The following is a 22,113-nucleotide window of genomic DNA, read 5'->3' as shown; positions in this document are numbered from 1 at the left end:
CATGATGTTTACTAAAAAGAATATGAAAACAGAATTTGAAATAATTACTAAACACATTTTGCATTTTGAAATACTTACTAGTTATTGCTGTACCAATGTAATACATTTCAGTCAAAGAATCTACTATCTGTTTGAGATTCCTCACACAGCCAACAGCTAATGCTACAAGTAACTCGAAACCAGCATTAATTGTAGCTGGTGAACTACAGACTGGAATAGCCTGTTCAGCAGGGAGCTCTCCATTTCTCATATACTGCAGGTAAACATTAGACGCAGGAAAGATGAAATCATCAATTAATTCCTAAAGAGTTGAAAAAAGAATTACACGTTAGCAATGTTATTTAAGATCTTGTTACAACTCAGAAAACTTAGATTTTCTAAAAAGATTACATTTTAAAACACAATATACTATAAAACATACTTAATTCCTCAGGATAAACAAATAAGTATTAAGAAATAACTGATTAAGTACTATAGTACTTAATAAAGAAATAACATCAAAATAATACAAAGATATGATACTATAAATTAATCATACATATTTGATAAACATTTAGAAGGTTATACGACATTCTTTTACAAAGCTTACTTTAATCAGATTAGCACCTCCTTTTTCACAACCAATATGAAACTTTTTCTCGGGAGTCTGAAAGGCCAGCAACTCTTTTGTTACCCCAAGGTGGCCTTCCAAGATGGTCTCTTCAACTCCTGTTTCGCCTGTTCTTTTAACATCATCCTGCCAAAGAAAATACCATCAAATAACTTATTTAAGGGAGGTCAAAAGGGAGGCAGGACCTAGAATAAGACAGAGCTGGAGTGATATAATTCCTCTAAAACCCTTCCATTCAAGCAAGTTTAAGTTTTCTTCAGAACTTTCTAAAAGTAGGCTTTATAAATTACTAGAAGAAATGCTAATCTGAAGACTAGAAACCACAAATTTCTTCAGAAAATAAATTCCTATAATTCTGCCTAAGAAAAAGTTATCTGGCATAATGATCAAAACATGCTAGTCCATCCTACTCATTTGATGAAAACAATTTAAATTTCTTCTAAAAAAAAAAAAAAGATGAGAATTTGGAAAAAGATTCAAAATACTAACAGGGAAGAAGCTGAACATTAATGTTCCAAGTCTCAATTAAGCAAAGCATTTTATACACAAAGTATTCATTCTGGGAATCATGAATTACTAATATTCAACAGTGTGAAGTATATTCTTTGGTCTGTTTTGTTACTCTTTCCATTTAATAAACCACCTATTAATAAAATGTTCTATGTATTAATAACATGACAAACACTATTAATGACAAACTTACCCTAATTCTTTTAAGCCAATCAATTTCATTATTGAGAAGAACTTCAGCATTGGGTACATTAATATTACTATTATAAGCATAATTAAGAAGATGCCTTAAAAGAGTAAAGTAGTCGCCTGAATGTTTAGCTCTTTCTCTGGCTGTGCTCTGGGAAAAAAAAAAAAAAAAGTCGAATAATATGAATTTACACATTCATGCTTAGAATCCCCTTTTTTAAAAACCCAGAGTTAAAGAGTGCAGAAGGCCAAAATAGTATGAGAAATCACTGGTATCTTATTAAACAGACTGACCTAATTTTAATGCAAACTAGAATCACTAATTTATGAATTTTATGTTTAAAGATATGAATCAAATTGATAAGCATATTTAAAAAGTCTCACCCCCAAAACGGTAAAGAGTAGAGTAATGAAGAAAAGTAGAGGCCTGTGTCCCATGCAACATCTGGTGCACATTAAAAAGAATTGCTCCTGTGCCACCTGACGAACAGTCCTGAAATAAAAATATTTCACATTTAATATATTTTTTTAAAAAGCTTATTTACAGGGCCAGAGCTGTGGTGTAGCGAGTAAAGCCACCGCCTGCATTATTGGCATTCCATATGGGCACTGGTTTGAGTCCCAGCTGCTCCACTTCCAATCTAGCTCTCTGCTATGGCCTGGGAAATCAGCAGAAGAAAACAGACCAAGTCCTTGGGCTCCTGCACACAAGTGGGAGACCTGGAAGAAGCTCCAGGCTGCTGGCTTTGGATTGGCCAGCTCTGGCCATGGTGGCCATTTGGGAGTGAACCAGCAGATGGAAGATCTCTCTCTTTCACTGCCTCTGCTTCTGCGTAACTCTGCCTTTCAAATTAATTAATTAATTAATTAAATAAGCAAGTAAGCAAGCCTTAAAAAACAAAAAATGTATTTGAAAGGCAGAGAGACAAGAAAGAGACAGAAAGACCGATATCTTCCATCTACTGGTTCATTCCCAATGGCAGCAATGGTTGGGGTTGGTCCAAGCTGAATTCTAACGGGGTCTCCCACGTGAATGGCAGGAGGCCAAGCATTCAGGCCATCATCTACTGCCTTCCCAGGCACATTAGCAAGAAGCTAGACCGGAAGTGCAGCAGCCAGGGCTCCTGTACCTAGATCTTATTAGAATTAAGATGGTAGAGATGCCAAGAGCATGGAGGTATCATCCATTTAACATTGCATGGAGTTGAGATTTAGAATACTGTCTGGCACATAGTAGGTACTCAAGAACCAGTTACAAGTGTAATACTACATGTTTATCATGGCCTGTTCCATAAGGAAGTAAACTTTCTAGAACCTACAATATAGGATCTACTAAGCACATGAATGTCTTACAGACATCACCAACTACATTTCATGGTAACTGTTTCTAACTCTGTGTTAGCTTGCCAGGGAGTTCAGAACCTAATTTACAATTCAAGTAAAAGTAACCTGACATTATACATTTGGTGTACTAACTCATCTCCTGGATTAAAAAAATTATTTGAAAGGCAGAGACACACAGACGGAGGTAGATTTTCTATCCATTGCTTCACTCCTCAAACGCCTGTTAACAGATGGGACTGGGCCAGGCCAAAGCCAGGAACCAAGAATTCAATCTGGGGGGCTGGCGCTGTGGTGCAGCGAGTTAACGCCCTGTCTTAAGCACCGGCATCCCATATGGGTGCCGGTTTGAGACCCAGCTGCTCCACTTCCCATCCAGCTCTCTGCTATGGCCTGGGAAAGCAGTGGAAGATGGCCCAAGTCCTTGGGTCCTTGCCCCTGCACCTGTGTGGAAGACCCAGAAAAAGCTCCTGGCTCCTGGCTTCAGATCAGTGCAGCTCCGGACATTGTGGCCAATTGGGGAGTGAACCATTGGATGGAAGACCTCTCTCTCTCTGTCTCTCTTCTTTCTATGTAATTCTGACTTTCAAGTAAAATAAACAAATCTTAAAAAAAAAAAAAAAAGAAACTCAATCTGGGTCTCCCACATGGATGACAAGGACCCAAGAACTCCAACTATCACCTGCTGCCTTAATGGAATCAATTAGGAATTGGAAGTGAAGCTGGACTTAAACTCAGGCTCTTGATAGGGGATGTGGGAGTCCCAAGCAGCATCTTAACCACTGCACCAAATGCCCATACCATCTCTTGGATTTTTAAGGTGGTCTCTGAAAACAATCCATGTCCTAAAAACCAGAGGGATTCAAAAAAGTCTCCCAGGATTTTTGTGAATAGAAGTAAAATTGCGGGAGGGGGGGTGGGAGAAGTAGAAAACCCAAATAAAGCAAAGTTAGCAGTACCTACTTTTTTTTTGGGGGGGGGAGGGAATCAATAACTTCTATCAAATTTTCAAAGGTGTATCTCACTCCCAGTGGCCTAGCTTATTTTTTCTTAAACAAGTTAGGTATGCAGCCCAAATAAAATAGGGGAGGGTACAAAAAGAATTGGTGCTTGTCAATCGCTAATCCAACACCCCCAAGCATATGCAGACTTCTAGAGTGATTCAAAAGGAATACATATTTCTGTAAACAACTCCTGTAGTCTCTATCAAAACAACATACCATAATCTGGTCATTTCTTATCATTTCTGTCATCTTTTATTTGGAATAATGAAATGGTCTAACTGCTTCTCATGCTACTTTATAACCTATTCTCAGGATATCAACCAAAATAAATTTATAGGCCAGCGCCGTGATCAATAGGCTAATCCTCTGACTGCGGCGCTGGCACACTGGTTGGGGTGCCGGATTCTGTCCCAGCTGCCCCTCTTCCAGGCCAGCTCTCTGCTGTAGCCTGGGAGTGCAGTGGAGGATGGCCCAAGCCCTTGGGCCCTGCACCCGCATGGGAGACCAGGAGAAGCACCTGGCTCCTGGCTTCGGATCAGCGCGGTGTGCCGGCCGCAGTGGCCATTGGGGGGTGAACCAACGGAAAAGGAAGACCTTTCTCTCTCTCTCTCACTGTCCACTCTGCCTGTCCAAAAAAAAAAAAAAAAAAAAAGAAGAAGAAGAAGAATAAATTTATAATGCTGTTAGGTTCTCAAAACCCTCCAAGATTCCTATATCTCAACCTAGGGTATAAGTCAACGTCCTTGGAATGACTTATAAAATACTTCTCTCAACATCTATACATTTCATTACCATACTCTTTCAGAGCTTTGCTTAAAGGTCACTTCCTTAGTGAAGCCCTCTTTAGTCTCTCTATAAAAACAACCCCACTATTTCCTGTACTCTTTATATTCCCCTTGCCTGCTTTATTTTTCTCCACAGCATTTATTACTATTTAAATAATACAGATAGTAATATGCAATTACTATCTACATACCATACTGGTATATTTTCCTGTTATATCTTCCCTTCCTCGACCCTTCTGGCATCTCCAAGAAGGCTGAGATTTTGTCCATTCTGCTTACTGCTAAACCCCTGGTGACAAGAATAGTGTCTAGTACACAATAGGTATTTGGTAAATACTTACCAAATAAATAAGAATATTATTTTGAAATTTACTACTACTTAGATCTCTGTATCATAGACTGTCAAATTGACACCCATTAACCTGAAACCAGAACACTCAGCTCTGCTCTGAAAGCCCTATCCCAGAAGTAGCAAGCCAAATGTCTTCAGGGATCAGAGAGATATAAAAATGAGTTAAGTAGGCAGAGTATAAAGTGATAGGCTCTGGAGAGGGCTGGAAAAGTATATCACACCTAAAGAAATTAAATTTCAATTGCAACTAATTACAATAAAATAAGGTCAGCATTATGATATGGAAGCAGATCGACTAACAGGAACAGAGGTCTGGGAAACTGTCCTATTCTAGGTATAAGAAAAATTACTGGAAAATGGGGCATTTAAGTTAAAAACTTACAAGTAGAGGGAATGGCCTGGTTTTGGAGTACTCATAAGCCAAATTTTAATGTTTGGACTGAATTCAACGGTAATGGGAAGACACTGCAAGATTTTAAACAGTAAAGTACTTTGGTTTTTGTTTTGCAAAGACTACTCTGCTTGTAAAGTGGTCAACTGTTCAGAGGGGTGTAAATACGAGGGGTGGGAAGATCAAGGATATTGCAGTTATTCAGGCAATGGGTGCTGGTTGCTTAGATGCAGGTAGAAGCAGTGTAAGAAAAAAAATGCATGGAACTCAGATACATGAAGTCAAAGAAACAGACTTGGGAGTGAGGGTGAGAGAAAGGGAGAAAACACTAGCTATGCTTATAATCCATTTTAAGCAAATATAAATTCTATCCAAACATTTACTCACATGCTACATCCTGCATAAAACCATCACTTCTGCTCCTTCCAGGTAGAAAGCAATTTATTCTTCTTCCAATTCTCAAGGTACTTTACCTTTTGTGGCACCATTTCTGTCTCAAATTCCTGAATACAGTAACTACCTTATTTGAGTTAGGATTATTTATTTATTTTTAAATTTGAGAGGCAGGAGAAAGAGAACACCAGAATAGAGCAAGCTCCTATCTGCTGGTTCACTTCTCAAATGTTTGCAACAGTCAAGTTCAGTACCAGGAGCACAGTCCAGGTCTCTCAAACAGGTGGCAGGAACCCAATAACCTGAGCTATTACCACTGTGTCTACTGACAGGAAGCTGGAGTCAGGAAATCAAATCCAGGCACTTGGATGAAGGATACCAGCATACCAAAACCATACTAGATTAAACACCCATTTTTGGACTGGCTTTTAATTGCCAAGCACATAGTAGGGACTCACATATTTGATGGTGGATTGTAATTAAACTCAAACCATGTGGCACAAATATATCAGAATTCAAGAGGCAGAAAACTTTCAACCTTAGTTTGGGTATTTAGCGATGGCAGGACTCAGTCATATAATTTCAATAGTCTTAGTGCCTCAATTGGCAGTCTACTTTCAAGTTGCTATGGAGATTAAGAAATGTTTTATAATATCTATATTGGTTATTCAGTGTATCTATGTGATTATTCAGGTATAAACTCCACCTGAGGAGCAGACTCAGATAGGCAAGCTCACAAGTCCTAACATGAAACCCTTGGTGCCAGATGTTTGTGGATTCAGATTTTAGAAAATTAATGCCAACTAACATTCAGATCAGGTTTGCTACCAAATTCTTATGAACTATAAACAAAGATTTTAAACCTATAGTGAGTACTCAGAAAATCAAATTCCTAAGTTCAGAAAGCTCACAACCTTAAAATATTCCTTTTATTACAGGTAAGATAACAGAGATATACAGAGATAAAGTGCTTTCTATAGTCCTTGTGTATAAGTTTTAGGAAAGAGAGAGGTGAAATGGTTCTAACTTACATAAAAGGAAATTTCTATAAAGGGTAGAGGGCAAAGAAAACCATTCAATCAAGTTTTTACATGCCTAAGAGGTAAAACAAATTCTTAATTTAAAGCTTTTAAAAAAATCAAGAGGCAGGCATTTGAGACAGTGGTAAAGCAACTGCTTGGGACACTCACATCCCATATCGGAGTGCTTAGGTTCAAGTCCTTGCTTTCAATTCCAGATTCTTGCTAATGCACACCCTGGAAAGCAGCAGGCTCAAGTACCTGAGTTCCTGCCACCCATGTGGGAGGTGGAAGATTGAGGCAGAAGGCTTCTTACTTTGACCTGGCTGAGTCCCAGCCGTTGCAGGCATTTGGGGAGTGAACCAGTATATAGAAGTTCTCTGCCTCTGTCTCTCTGCCTTTCAATTAAATAAAAAATTTTTTAAATGTATCAATTAAAATAATCAACAGGAATACAAATTTGCTATCTCCAAGTCTGATCTCATTAAAACTGTTGGCTAATCATCTTTCCTCTTTCTTACCACTCCATAAACGCATTACTAAGTGCAACTAGACTTGCTTATCTTTACGATATGCAGAGCTGTTGCTAATCTGTAACTATACCTAATTTATAAACCAACTATCACTGTAAGTATGTATGATTGAATACCCTGATTTGTGGGGGTCCTATTTAAATGAGTTTCTGAATAGGCTGGACTGGATATCGCCAAGAAAATTATTCAAGGAACTTCTTAAAATAGCAGACATTCCCACTTGAGCCCCAGGCACTGTAGAACATCTTCTAGAGTGGCCAAGTTGAATATTCCACTATATTTCATACATTTTTAAAGCTTTATTTACCACTAGCCTTCACTTTAGCAAATTGCTTATTTTGACTTAACACTAACCTTCCAGCAAAGAATTCTGTTTGCTGAATGGCATGTGACAATAATAAACCAAGTGAACATTTTCTGTGTCTTTTCACAAAATAGGATATAAGACAGATCTAATGACACATAACAGTGACATTAATTAGAGTGCAAGTTTAAATTTCCTTATATATGAAGGTCAAAACCAGTTTGATATGAGTATGGAAACTAACATTTTCTACAATCTGATTAACGTCCACAAAAAAGCTGGAAGCAAAATTACTGTCACTGATTAGACGCTCCTGAAATGGCAATGAGGGCTTTATAATTGATAATTATTTTCAGGGTAAATCGCAAAAGTTCTTAACAACAGCCCCATCTCATGAATTTAACATAAAATTATCAGTTTGACTAAAAAACCCTGGCATCTAGAAATCCAAGACAGGTGGCTAATGTCATATAATAATGAAATAGTATAAATCAGGCTTTTTAAAAAGGAGGCATAACATATATATACCTTAGGTGAAACTGAAATTACAGTAACTTAATTAGTACTTTGAGAATACGTTGGCATTCTGCAGAAACTGTAACCAAACAAATTTAGGTTAAGCAAAAGATTGTTAGATAATGTTTTTCTCAGCACCAATGTACTACAGACATAATATTTCTGGGATGCATTTTGCCAACATAAATTATTTCTGCTTACAAAAATAACATCAAACTCCTTACAATGAAAAAAGATACTTACTTGCTGTGACAGTGCAACAGTAAGTCTATAATGAATGTTTGCCAAGCCTTTTCTTTACTAAGCGCATCTAAGGCTGTTGGAATCAAGGCAAAACACAGTGTCATCACTTCCAATGCTTCACAGCAAACTTGTTCATCTTCCAAGTCCGGTTCATTGCCTGCATTAGTCTGTAAAATTATAATTGGGAGAAAATCACCTTGAAAAGCAATAAGAAAAATACCAACTTCCAGCTAGTGCTTAAAATTTACCCACACACATGGCCTCCGTCTCTACCTGAAACTCTCAAGGTCCATTTGGAATACTTTGGAAATGACTACAGTACTCATGATGCCCTCCCACCTCATCTGCATGCTTGTATTCTATGGTTGTTATTACCTGTCATCAACCATGGTCCACAAGTATTAAATAGAAAACTCCCCAAATAATGGATTCTTAAGTTTTTAAATTGCATGATGTTCAGAGTAGCATAAAATCTCTGCCTATCCTACTCTGTTCCACTGGATGTGAATCATCCCATTGTCCAGCAAATTCACACTGTATATGCTACTCTCATTTAATACTCCTAGCTGTCTTGGTTATCAGGTTGACTAGTGTACTGCAGTGCTGTGTTCAAGCAACCCTTAAGTAGTTAGCCTAATGCTCTATCATAACGTCTATGTCCATTATTCACTTCACTTCATCTTGTACAGGCACTGTGATTTCTCATATTTCAAGAAGGGTGAGTACAGTAGATATTTTCAAAGGCCATATCAATGTAATATTTGTTACAATTTTTCTATTTTATTAGTTATTTTAATCTTACTGTGCCTATAGACTAAACTTTATCACAGGTATGTAATGTATAGGAAAAACACAGTATAAATAGGGTTAATACTGTCCACTATTATAGGCATCCACTGGGGGTCTTCAATGTATTCCCATGGATAAGGAGGGATAACTGTGAAAGATAGGAAATGAAGTGTAATTCTAATACTTTACTACATCCAAAGGAGGCCTGAAGGAGATCACTGAGCACACCACCTACTTTGTTCTTCAGGCTCCTAGGGACCTTGTGAGTTGTGTACTTCTGCACCAACAACTTCTCTTTCCTGTAAATTATGTGCTTATTAATCTAACAGAAGGTGATAAATGATACTTTGCCTGACACTCTTCTTATTTTTGACTGCTTTAGGAAATCAAGTAAAAATACTTAAATTCTATGATACCATAAACTGATAACTAGAGCAAAATTTACACAGGGAAGAAAGATGAAAGAATAAAGAGAATGAGAGAAAGAATTCAGTATGAGACAATTACATCTGACCCTAGTGAGAAGCAGAAAATGGCAGTTTCATTTAAAAAGCAGTCTCACGGCAAGATTTTAAGTACTTCATTTTCAAGGTAAAATTTTACTACAATCTCAACTATAGCTACCAGTTAATTTCCAACTATTTCCCAAGGTACAATTAAACATTATTTAAAAGGAATCTATTTCTGTGATACTTCTTACCTTCTCATAAATTTTACTGATTTCTTCATTTGGGCTAAATACTAGCTGCAATGTCCCACAACCTGATGCCCAAATAATCTTTTGTATAGCTCTAATTACACAAATATCAGGCATGTATCTTGAAGCCTGTAAGAGTGATTAAAATTGTTGTTAGAATATAAGAGTACAATAATCACCAGAATACAAAAAAAAAAAAAAAATTTCTTCTTGCAAAGCAAACAGGAGTTGCCACGAATAAGTACCATCATTTTTAAGGTTCCCAAGTTGAACTACCCCCCCTTTTTTCTTAAGAAGCAATATTTCAAAATGTGCTTTCCAAGTTAATATCCTGCCTTGAACTACTTCCCTAAGTATTAAAAAAGAACACTACAAAGATGACATTCATTCCACTCCTAGTTTTATAACCAAGAGAAATGGAAATTTACGTCCAAATGCACACCTATACAAAATGTTCATGGCAGCTTTATTCACAAAAAAGGGAAAACATTCAAGTATACTTCCTTAAATATATGAACAAAATGTGGAATACTTATTATGATACTACCAAACAATAAAAAGGAATGAACTCAATTCACATAAAAAAGGTTAATTCTCAGCATTATTATTCTTAGTGAAACAAGTCATACACAAAAATAGGTACACTGTATGATTCATTTGTTTAAAATTCTAGAAAATGAAAACTACTCCATAGGGACAACAAGACCACTGGTTACTTGGGGGCCAGAAGTGGAAAGAAAAACATATTGCAAAGGGGTATAAGCAAAGAGTGATGACAATATTCTGTGTCTTGACTGTGACAGTGGTTTCACATATTTTATGTGTCAAAAATTCACTGACCCGTGTACTTTAAAAGGACTCTAGTTTATATACATCAAATTGATTAAGAACAAAGTATTGATATTAATAATACATAAAATTGATGTCTAGTTAGGAGACAGTGATTAAGTGGGTCCAGGAAAATTCAACTGCTTTTACAATATAACTTTTAATAATATATTATATACACACACACATATAAAAATAGCAACTTTATAATAGAATACATACCTCATCAGATATCTGCTGAGCAAGACGAACTGACACATTTCTAAGCATGCATTCAGATGATGGATTAGGAATGCTCTGAAGGGCATTTTGAAGCACCACGGCTTGATCATGAGTAACTTGGTTGACCTGAAAAAAGTTAACCATTTTATTTGGAGTAAATAATTTGTATATAATCAGACTGAATCATTTGCTTCTCATCCATCACCACTCCCTCAGGATGACCACCTTCCATATATACATTCTAGAACCTGTGGTGACTTACACAGAAAGCACTTCAAGCAGCCCCAAGGGTGGGCTTCCTCTCTTTCTTGTGCATTAGAATGCCACGTGTCTCTCTGTAAACTTCCATTTCCAAGCAATCCAACTTGTAACTCTACATCTGGGCTCAGCTTAACTTGCAAGGGTTAAATGACATGCTGAACCTATTGGTTCCAAACTCAGCTAGAAATTCAGCAAAGTATTATAAATCTTTTACAAACATGTCCCTAGGCAGAACCCTCTTGAATTCCCCATTGTCATTAAATTCTTCTTTGAAAAGGAGAAAAATGAAGGAATACTAAAAAAAAAAGAAAAAGAAAAAAGTAGGATCCAAGTATAAAAGGTACCAATGTTTTAACTTAAAGGTGTTAACTAAGCCTTCAAAAAAATCTAATTTATTTGAAAAGCAGAGTGACAAAGAGAGAGATAATCTGCTATCCATTGCTTCACTCCCCAAGTGGCCGCAATGGCCAGGGCTTGATGAGGCTCAAGTCACGTCCTGGAACTCCATCTAAATCTACCACGTGGGTGGCAGGGACCCAAGCACTTGGGCTATCCTCTGCTGTTCTCCTAGATGTATTATTAGCAGGGAGCTGGATGGGAAGGAAAGCAGCTGGGACTCAAAATGGTGTCAGTGTCACGGGCAGTGTGGCTTAATCCACTGCACACCACAACATGGGTCCTCTAACCAAGCTTTTAAGGTCATGAGAAAAAACCAGTTGCATTCTATTAAAGTAGCTGATAGCCAGGCAATTCTGATTGCCTTCAAGTTGTAATTCCTTTCCCTTATATGGTAAATATATGTAAAACATATTTCTATATTACTAATTTTGCATTTAGCTCCCTACAATGAACTCCTTGAGATTAGAGGTTATTATGTACCTTTACCCAGAGTGGTACAATCTCAGAATTAACACTGGCAAAAAGGTAAAAATGGAAGCATGTAACTTTTTACCGTGTATTTCACTGAACACCTTTCTCAGGGATCATGACAAGAATCTTTTTATCCTAACAAGAACCTTTTTTGTAACCCAATAAAAATTGCTTAAAGAAATCCTAATGAAGATGCAAAATATAAAATTTAAGCTTTCTTTATAAGGAAAATCTCTAACAAATATGAAAGTAGAACAAGAATAGTATAATGAACTCCCATGCACCCATTATGCAGCTTCAACTACTATCAACAGTGGACCAAAATTACTTCATCTACCCCCGCCCTAACTCCAGGACTGTTTTCAGGTAAATCCTGGTTATTATAATTTCACCTGTAAACACTTCAGCAATTATTTCAGAAATAAAGGGGTTGTTTCAAACATTACATTATCACACTCAAAACAATTATATATAATTATTATTAACATTCCATCTCCAGAATTAAGACCTAAGATATTTCTAAAGAAGAAAATCATTATTACTGTAACTTTTATCTTCTATTCTATCAATAACTGGGTAAAACCATTATTTATGACTTTTACGAAAGAACTAAACTAAAATGTTAGTTATAGTTAAATGTATAGTTTGACCTCTGATAAACAGGCATCAAATTCTGGCATGTCTGGAGAACTTTTGGTGACATGGATCAAGAATGCCACCAAGGCAAAGTAAAAGTCAGAATATGCTTAGAACTGGAAATTCAGCCCATTGGGGGGAAGGGAAGCTGGCAATGGGCTAATTCAATGATGTCTCCCATTACCACTAGTGCCTTAATGCTTCTGCCATGCTTACGTTAATCAGATTCATAATTAGGTTTTTGTTAGGTTTTAGGGTAATTTAAAGGTCAAGAGGATTTAAGTGGGTAGGAAGGAAACATCCTCTCAAATCAGTAAATATAGGCAATGAAGACCATTCGCATTTTTAACACAAATACAATAGAGGAAAATCTAAAATAAGGTACCACTAGAAAGGAACTTTTAACACTCTAAGTCAACCTTGGACTCTGGAGTCGAGAGAAATTTAACTTAAAAAATTATCTACAATAATAAAAAGATTTTTTAAAAGTCTGTATTACCGATGTCATGGGATTCACGCCTTCTACACCTGGCTGACACGCTTCTGCCACAGCTCGAACGTGGCCATAGCCAATGGCAGTTAGTAAGAGTTTGGCTATTTTAAGAGCATTGAGGTAAGCACCCCTTCGAGTTTCCATATCTGCATTTGGTAGGAAGTTATTTCTGGTTAGCATACTCAGGACAAGGGGTAGACCACCACTTTTCAAGAAGTGAAACTGAAAATCAGAGGAGTCATCAGCCAGAGGTGCACCAGCAGGCATTAACAAAGCATAGACTACCTGGAAAAAAAAAGGGGGAGGGGGCTGCATTAAAAGGTTTTTAAAAAATAATTTCTTTTGTTTCTCCTATCATCACTAAGAAATTCTTGACTATTTCAAAAATGTTATAATCTTACACACATTTTCAATTACCATATAAAAGGCCCATTTAAAGAACATGGAACAGATTCAAAAGGAAAAAACCAACCTCTGTTAGGTATAGCACTTGTGAGGCTGAAGGACCAAAGAAAAGTGAATCAAGAGATGGACTAAGGCTGCTTTCTCCAAGTTTGGCGTGGTCTAAACAAATAGCTCTTAATTTTTCTATTGTTGTGCTATCTGTAAGAAAAAGAACATGGTTTGAAATGAAAGATAATGTCATGTGTTCATAACATTTCAATTTTGATATTATGAAGACTATTCTCATACAAATTAACAATCAATTCAGTTAAGCTATAGGCTCAAAGTTCATAAGACACTGCTCTGTACTGATCTTTAAAAAGCAAACAGGGTTCTTAATTCAGTCAACCTAAACAAAAAGGAGGCATCTCTTACTCAGAGATCTCAAAAACAACATGCCACCTTCTTCAGTTACTGGAAACTGAAAAAACAAAACTACAACAAAATTACACACTCTTCCCTCTAACTTCTCTGTCTCTATGACACTATATATTAACCAGCTTGCTTCACCGAAGGAGACTTTAGTGGTACCCAAGAGAAACTGAATCTTAAAAAGCAAACATTAAAAATAAAAAGAGGCATAGTAGCCAATGTTCATTTTAAAGTAAGCAGAACTTGGTTTTCTTCTGTCATAATATCAAGCAAATTACAGTAATATCAATTACTGATACTACTGATACAGTAATATCAATTCAAATTACAGTAAAATTATAAGGTTTTTAAAAACTTAATTAAGCTTAGCCATCAAACACTAAAATTTAAATATAATCAACTTCAGAAATACTTTGTTAATCAACTTATTTCCAAGGGCTACAGTTAAACAAATAAGACCATTTTTTTCATAAGTGAAAACTTCTTCTGAGGAATAAAATACAGACAACTAAAAATCAATATAATTTTCTTAGGGTAAATTACATTTCTATAAGCCTGGAAATAGCTGTCATATCTGACCAAAAATTTTTCAACCTGTACTGAAATGTTTGGTTGTCTCTGTTACAAGATAGTGAGATGTAGCTTAACTAACTGAAATACTAAGTTTCTATAATAAAATATTTGAGTATCTTCATTAAAAATTCATTTTCTATGTGACCTTTATTAAAGTGACATATTTTACAAGTACAATCCTATTCTTTATGTCTCCCTACCTTCTGGTTTTTTTTTACACTAAAGATTCTAGCAACTAAATCATTGCAATTGTTTCATCATAAAAAATCCCACAAGCATAAAGAATTTGGACATAGAGTCCAAGACCTGACATACATTGCCAAATTATTCCCTAAAAGCAAATCAATTCATATGTTTAGCTATTACAGAATTTACAACTACTACTTCTTCAAAGAGTTCCTGTTTCCTTTATAGAGTTTGTGAGCATGTGTCTATAATAATCACAGTGACAGAGTGGGTTAAGATTTTAAAATGTAGGTACAGTCACTAGGCTAGAAATTTCCTATACTCACCTAATTCTACAAAAAAGTTATCAGCTCACTTCTACAGGTAGGGAAGTTCTGTACAGCTAAGAAAACTTATTTCTATGGTTGTAAAGTAGCAGCTACAACAATCAGAATTTGAATTCAGGTATTCATTTTTCTACTGTAATATAACCATCACTGGCTTTCTCCAAAGTTGACTGTTTCAAATTTAGGTACTTTGATTATAAAAAATATGAAAAAAAGCACTATCAGGTTTCCTGACTTAGCTGCATGTAAAGAGCTAACTCACGCCATCTGGTGGTATTAACTCAAACCACAAGGTGAGTATTCTGCAGTGGGTTTTAAACTATGCTGTGAAGGCTGAATCTGCATACAGAAAGCAGCAATTGTTATTGAGACACTAGTAAATGAAACAATATAAATTCTAAACAGTATAACAGATACAGATTAAATAAAGTGAGAGAAGCCTCAGCTAAGAATCTAATAATGTAAACTGATTCTGTCCCACAGGAATGAGACAGCAAGACAGCAAAGCCCAACAAGGTGCTTACTTTAGAAAAAGGCAACAACTGAAGCACAAGAAAGTTTTAAGAGTTATCTAGGCCTATGAAATATGCTGTAATGAGCTGCATTTTATCAGCAATGCACCTTAAGGCCTATTAAAAATAAATGACTATAAAAATAAACTCCAAAGAACACAAAAAAAGAAGGGGAAGTAACACCTGAGAGCTGTCACCAAATTTACAATGGTGTAGAATGGTTAGAAGACAGGTTTAGTTGAACCAAGAAATGCTTTTGGGGGCAAAAAGGGGAAGACAGTATCTATAAGTTAGCACTCCACTGAACCCTAAGAAAGATGAAGATCTGAAAATAACAAGCACTTGGGAAGGTACAGATGAGACAAAGGCCTAAAAACAGAGGAACTGAAGTCTGAAGCAAGTAAGGAGACAAAAAGATACAATGTCTACAACTTGTTTTGTAAAGGTTAGAAACAACCATAGAGAATAACCTAACATCTATGGTAAAATATACTGTTTTTAAAAAGTTGTATAGAGTTGAATGATTTATACTATTTTTTCTCTGTAAGTCCTGTTATTTTCAGTACATAACTGTGTGGATCATTACATTTGAGAGGAATATACAGAAACGCTGGAAATGTACTTGTGAAAAACAAAATCCTATGAAAAAGGATTATCTGGACAGAGATCTTGAAAATTTAACACTAAAACATCTGGAGAGAAAGGTCAATAAAGTTAAGGAAATCAGACCAAAGGCAGAATAAACCTGATTAGAAAAGGTAAAAATATCAGATCTAGTAGATTTAACACCAAACTTAGACATTCGAAAGACACAAAAAGAAAAATATTGACAATGTAATAACTATCAGAGATTACAAATCTCTCACAACTGTGGAATCTATAAGCCCAATGGGTATCTACCACAAAACAGACCTATCCCAAAGGCATATTATCCTGAAGTTTCAAAACTCAAGGATAGACCCCAAATATCACATGCAAAGAAATAGAAACCAGTAGGGCTTTCGTCTTTTAAAAGTATATCACCAGCTTAGGAGAAAAATATTTTCAATCTTGAATCCTATACCCAAGCTATTAATCAAATGTGAGGGTTGGACTGCATTCAAATAAGGCATGTCTCAAAAACAATGAACCTCCCACACACCCTAAGTACAGGAGTATACTTCAACAAAATCAGAAGGTTTCTCAAGAACAGTCCAAAACACAGGAACCACTAAATATAGATCTGACACAAAAAAGTTGTAGAAAAAAGTCCCCAGATGACAGATGTATAGTAGGCAAAGATCAGACTGGGGGGAGCTCCAGGATAATAGTGGAGCTGATGGGACTGCACAATGCAAGAAATGGAAAATTATGTTGTCAGGTGATTAGAAGGTTTGTGAGAAGACTCAATGGTAGAAAAACTGACAAGTAAATAGCCAGACCAAGATACCACCAACAAATATAATACAAAAGCTAAAATTTGGAAGTGGTTGTTTCTAAGGAATAAAAAAAATGTTGTGGATGACATATAACCTGTACTATCCTCCAGGGCTAAAGTGTAAGTATTGCAGGCATGAGGGACACATGATCTCTGACACAACTACTAAGCTCTGCTGTTTGTAATCTATACCACAAAGTATGGTACATTTAGCAACAGAATTTGTGAATATATCCCTTTTTTGTCCAGCTTATACTTTATCATCATTTTAAAATTCTTACCTGGTGGCATAAGCTTCATAAGTACTCTTGCTCCATCTCTAAGAGGTGGCATATTTAGGCTGCTACCTAAGTCTGCAACTTGCCAAAGGAAAGAGATGTATCTGGGATGCAGTGACATTATCTAGAATATAAAATAACCAAAATAATAACTATAAATTATCTGATTGCATAAAATGTTCCTCCCAAAAGTTTCTATTTGTTAATCTTCACACTTTTGTCATAAAAAAAAGATTTAAAAAAGTAGAGTTAGAGAGAGAAGAAGGATGGAGAGAGGGAGAGAGGGATCCTCTATCTGCCAGTTCACTCTCCAAATGGCTGCAGAGGACAAGTCTGAGTCAGGCCAAAGCCAGGAGCCTGGAACTGCATCTGGGTCTCCCCTGTAAGTGGCCGGGGCCCAAGCACTCAAGACACCATCTGCTGCTTTTCCCAGGCACACCAGCAAGGAGCTGGATTAGAAGTGGAGCAGTCAGGACTCAAACCAGAACTCGCATGGGATACCAGAGTTGCAATGTCAGCCCCTGCTTCTGCCATTTCTAGTCTCAGAATGGCCTTTCTCATCTTTTTTTTTTTTAACAGTAATTTTTATTTAAAAAGAATAAAACTGGATTACATAGGAGACTTTTGTCTTTCCCATCTTCTCACCTTTACAAATCCTTCATGATGCAGACTGAATATATCATCCAAGTCATCTCTGGTTATTTCTTTGTGGTAGCTCTTTTATTGTCCTATTTAAACTACTGCTTTCACACACACAACTTAAGACTTTGGACATACTACTAAATACCTAATCCAATTATTGGGACTCATATTCTTCATGTTGCAAATGGCTATTTTAGCCATTAAAATTCTTGTGGAGTGGGGGCTGGCATTGTGGTATAGTGAATTAAGCCACTGCCTGTAATGCCAGCATCCTATATGGGAGCCAGTTCAAGTCCCAGCCGATCTACTTCCAATCCAGCTCTTCTGTAATTTGCATAGGAAAGCAGTGGAAGATGGCCCAAGTGCTTGGGCCTCTGCACTCATGTGGGAGACTAGAATGAAGCTCCAGGCTGCTGGCTTCAGCCTGGCCCAGCCACAGCTGTTGCAGCCATTTAGAAGGGTGAACCAGCAGACAGGAGATCTCTGTCTCTCTCCCTCTCTCTGTAACTGTTTTTTAAATAAACAAATAAATAAATCTCTACTAAAAAAAAAAAAAAACTTTTGTGGAGAGAGGTAAAAAGAGGGTAAGAAAAGGAGTACTGTTACTGCTTTCTTTGATTACAAAATGTTATTGATGATCTAAGAAAGACTGCAGATATTTTTCACATATAAGTGGTTTTAAAGGGAGGATCAGTAGTGTTTTTCTACATTTATATAGTCAATGTTATCATTATCTACAACAGATTAATTCTATATAACAATACTATAAGGAAATCATGTTTTAAATTTCAACTGAGTTACAATCACCTTTCAGAGGGATCCATTCATTTACTTGCTTGAAAGGTGAGGGAGAGTGGGAAGGGGAGTGGGAAGGGGAAGGGGAAGGGAAAGGGGAAAGGAATGGGGGAAAGAGACACAGAAGAGAGGAGAGAGGAGAGAGACAGAGAACCAATCTCCCAAAAAGCCTGCAATAGCCAGGGAAGGGCCAGGCTGAAACCAAGGGCTCTTCAGTCTCCCATGTAGGTGGCAGAGACTCAAATATTTGAGCCTTTATCTGCTATCTCCCAAGATGTGCATTAGTAGGCAGCTGAATTGGAAGCAGAGGCAGGACTCAAACCCAGCACTCTGACAACAGATGCCAGAGTCCCAAATGGTGGCTTAATTAGCTACACCACAACTTCTGTCACATTAGAAGGATCCATTCTGAAGTTGATGGCCAAGTGGATAGCTACTTGATATTTTGCCTCATGAACAATAAGATCTTCAAGAGAAAAGGAACTATTTTAAGATCTTTATGTTCAGACCTACTATAATACCCTGCATATAGTAGTTAAGAACTTTCTCTACTCACCACTCCGGGCAAACAGCTTTCCACTTCTGGATTGGGACCATCACTGTAATGATTACCATGGTTTCCCGGAGATCCAGTTGAGGAATCAGAAGAGCTATCAGGGCTTGAAGGCATATTGGAACTTATTTGTGTAAGTTTGGCTGTAATTAGCTGAAAATGAGATATCACATTAGTATTAAACACTAGGAAAAATACTTACATGAAACAAATGATTTAGTGATATACCAACAAAAGCAAATAAGCAACACTTTTAGAAAAATACTTAAAAAAAAAAAAAAAACAAAAACTGTCTCTTATAGCCACTTAACTCATTTTGGTTTTAGAAATCCTTTCCTTTACTGGTAGGTTTCACGATGTCTACTTAGGGTTGTAACCCAAATACCTAAAACATAACACCATATACAACAATTTCTCAACTAGCACTTTTTTCCAAAGACTCATTTTGAAAGACAGTGACAGAGACAGAGCAAGACAGGCAGAGGGAGCAGCTGAGACTGGGCCAGGCAGAAGACAGGAGCCCCTAATTCTATCCAGGTTCCCATGTGGGTGGCAGAGACTCAAGTATTTGAGCCATCATCTGCTGCATTCAGCAAAAAGTTAAATCAGAAAGAAAGCAGCTGAGTGCTGTAATACTGGCCCTAGCATTTCTTAAATAAATCAAACAGTCTCAGATTTGATTTTGCTAAAAAGTTTGGTAACTATATATATATATATACTTACCGATTTATCTTTTAGGTTTAACTGTCCAATCAACTTTCTATCATCTCCAGGATCTATCAGCTCACCGCCCACAAAAAGCTCAATTTTTGTATGGGCTACATTGGCTTTAATACGATTGAGAATACATCGTCGAACCGAACCAATTGTATCATTTGTATGAGACCATACCTCCAAGTCATCAACCTGTCTGCCTTGGTTTGGAAATCGAACTATGAAAGAGAGGTGTTTACCACGGAAAGCCCTGTAGGGAGAAGGGAGGAGAGAAAAAAGGGCAAAACATTATCATGCTCAGAAGACTTTAAAATCTTGTCAAGAAAATTAACCTGGTAATAAGGTAGTACTGAATGTTTTATTATTAAGCAAGAGAAGTGAGTTATTGTTAATATTTTTAGCAACTCGAATATAAATATTTCTTGTTACTTTTAATGACAAATAATATAAGTAATCTTCAAAACAGAATCACATTCCATTGTTACTACTCTTGTACACCTTGTACCCCAGAAAATGAGGTATCTACCTATAAGAAATTAGAGACATAAATAATACTTCCCTGATTTTTACACTACCAAACTCCAACTCACTGAGACTACTACTGAATGTGAAAGACACACTTCATCTTGAGAACATCAACAAAATTAAAACATAAATTTTCTGAAAAGTTCTTAAGAAAATTCACTCCAGGATGATATGCATGCTGGCATATTATCGCCTTTTAGGTAAGATACAAAATAGATTATCAGATTTGAGGAGCAATTTTATATAATTTCTTAGTTAATAGAACACTTAAAAGAGAAATATTACTAGATCATCTGAAAATATTTCTAGTGTTATTAGTTATTTGTCAAGGCATCTTTTAAGATTTCTTTCCAATTACTTTCCAGTCTTACTTCACTATTATCTTTAACAATGTAAGTAAGTGAAATCAAAACAAAGATACTTCAACTCTAAAATATCACCATAGCATTTAATGGGAAATACTGCCAAAGGGAAAAACAAGGAACAACAAAACAACCCACAAAAAATGCAAAGAGGAAAAAGGACTCAATGAGAATGCCTTAGCCAAAAAACTGTTAACAAAATAAAAGTAGATTGTGGGGAATGGTTAACTATTATAAAGATTCTGTAAGATGCAAATGATGTTTTTAATAGGCAAAACACTAATATTTTCAAAAAAGGAGTTATTTTTTCACTCTCCTTTTACCTGTATATATCATTATCTTTATGAAATGGCTAGGAAAATACCAAATAATTAAGAATAAATACAAATATATCAGTTATTCACAAACCTTGACATAGGTAGAATTGTTCTTTCCTCATGGTAATCACTGTCACATTCATTTATATATTCTCTTAAAACAGTTAATACTCGAACCATTCGAACAGCTTCCTGTCTTGCACAATTAATACTATCTTTGTCACCGTCCAAAACACACAAAGTGTCATAGGAGGCTTTCAAACGATCAAAACAGGACTGAATGAAGTCTTCATGGATCACCACCTACAAGAAATGGGCCAAAAGAGATTGCTCAAGTTGCTTTGAAATAGAACAATTAAACATACAGCAATTCAATTAAAGACGGGAATACCCGATTTAAAATTGTTCTCAAGTAATAATGATTACATTGATAACAAAACACATCCAGTTTCTTAAAAAAGAAATTAGCATAAAGTTAACCAGTATAACTAGTCAAAAGTGGACTTCAGAATTAGGTGACAGTATCAAAATAAATTCAGTAGAATTCTTCTGCTGTTTTAACATAATAATTTAAATCAAAATAACCTCAATCATCTCAAGATAATTATTGAGGCAAGACTTACTTAGATCGTATTTTATACAAGAGAAAATACAGACTAAAAATACTTTAATAGAAGTTAAAACAATTTCTAGTTCATTCTGAACTAAAGAAAAACATTCTTATAGCAACAGTTTCATCATCAGAATTCTAACAGTGAAAGTTTCATTGCATGAAATTCTCACCTGATTGACCTGTAGCCTTGGACCAAGGTTTGTGTATATCTCTTTAAGGAGATCTATAGCTCTGCTGGCAATATCATCATTACTCTGAATTACCACCTAGGTTCAAAAAGATTAAAGTGATAATCCCTTTCAAGAAATATTTTATTTATTTATTTTATTTGAAAGACAGAGTTACAGAGAAGACACAGAGATCTTCTATCCTCTGGTTCACTCCCTGAATTGCTGCAACAGCTGGGGCTGGGCTGGGCTGGGCTGGGCTGGGAACCAGGAGCTTTTTCTGAGTCTCCCCCACGGACAGCAGGGGTCAAAGCATTTGGGTCATGCTCTG

At 36.3% G+C, this 22,113-nt stretch overlaps 1 protein-coding gene across 10 annotated transcripts in view; it reads right to left on the bottom strand.

Moving 5' to 3' along the window:
• The window catches only part of USP9X (ubiquitin specific peptidase 9 X-linked), a 192,968-nt gene that overhangs the window by 34,760 nt on the left and 136,095 nt on the right, over positions 1-22,113 (bottom strand). For all 10 annotated transcript variants that reach the window (XM_070067484.1, XM_051827694.2, XM_070067485.1 and 7 more), the window contains 14 exons: positions 21,786-21,881; positions 21,094-21,305; positions 19,808-20,048; positions 19,088-19,237; positions 17,098-17,218; positions 13,459-13,589; positions 12,993-13,271; positions 10,727-10,852; positions 9,680-9,805; positions 8,191-8,357; positions 1,694-1,802; positions 1,314-1,460; positions 590-736; positions 79-301 (listed from right to left, as the gene is read on the bottom strand). In XM_070067484.1, coding sequence (XP_069923585.1) covers positions 79-301; positions 590-736; positions 1,314-1,460; positions 1,694-1,802; positions 8,191-8,357; positions 9,680-9,805; positions 10,727-10,852; positions 12,993-13,271; positions 13,459-13,589; positions 17,098-17,218; positions 19,088-19,237; positions 19,808-20,048; positions 21,094-21,305; positions 21,786-21,881 — 2,275 coding nt within the window. The remainder of the gene's footprint in view (positions 1-78; positions 302-589; positions 737-1,313; positions 1,461-1,693; positions 1,803-8,190; positions 8,358-9,679; positions 9,806-10,726; positions 10,853-12,992; positions 13,272-13,458; positions 13,590-17,097; positions 17,219-19,087; positions 19,238-19,807; positions 20,049-21,093; positions 21,306-21,785; positions 21,882-22,113) is intronic.

The sequence above is a fragment of the Oryctolagus cuniculus genome, chromosome X (genome assembly GCF_964237555.1).
Source record: "Oryctolagus cuniculus chromosome X, mOryCun1.1, whole genome shotgun sequence".
Lineage (NCBI taxonomy): Eukaryota > Metazoa > Chordata > Mammalia > Lagomorpha > Leporidae > Oryctolagus > Oryctolagus cuniculus.
The sequence above is the reverse complement of the archived record's forward strand: the minus strand, read 5'-3'. Positions and strand labels throughout refer to the sequence as shown.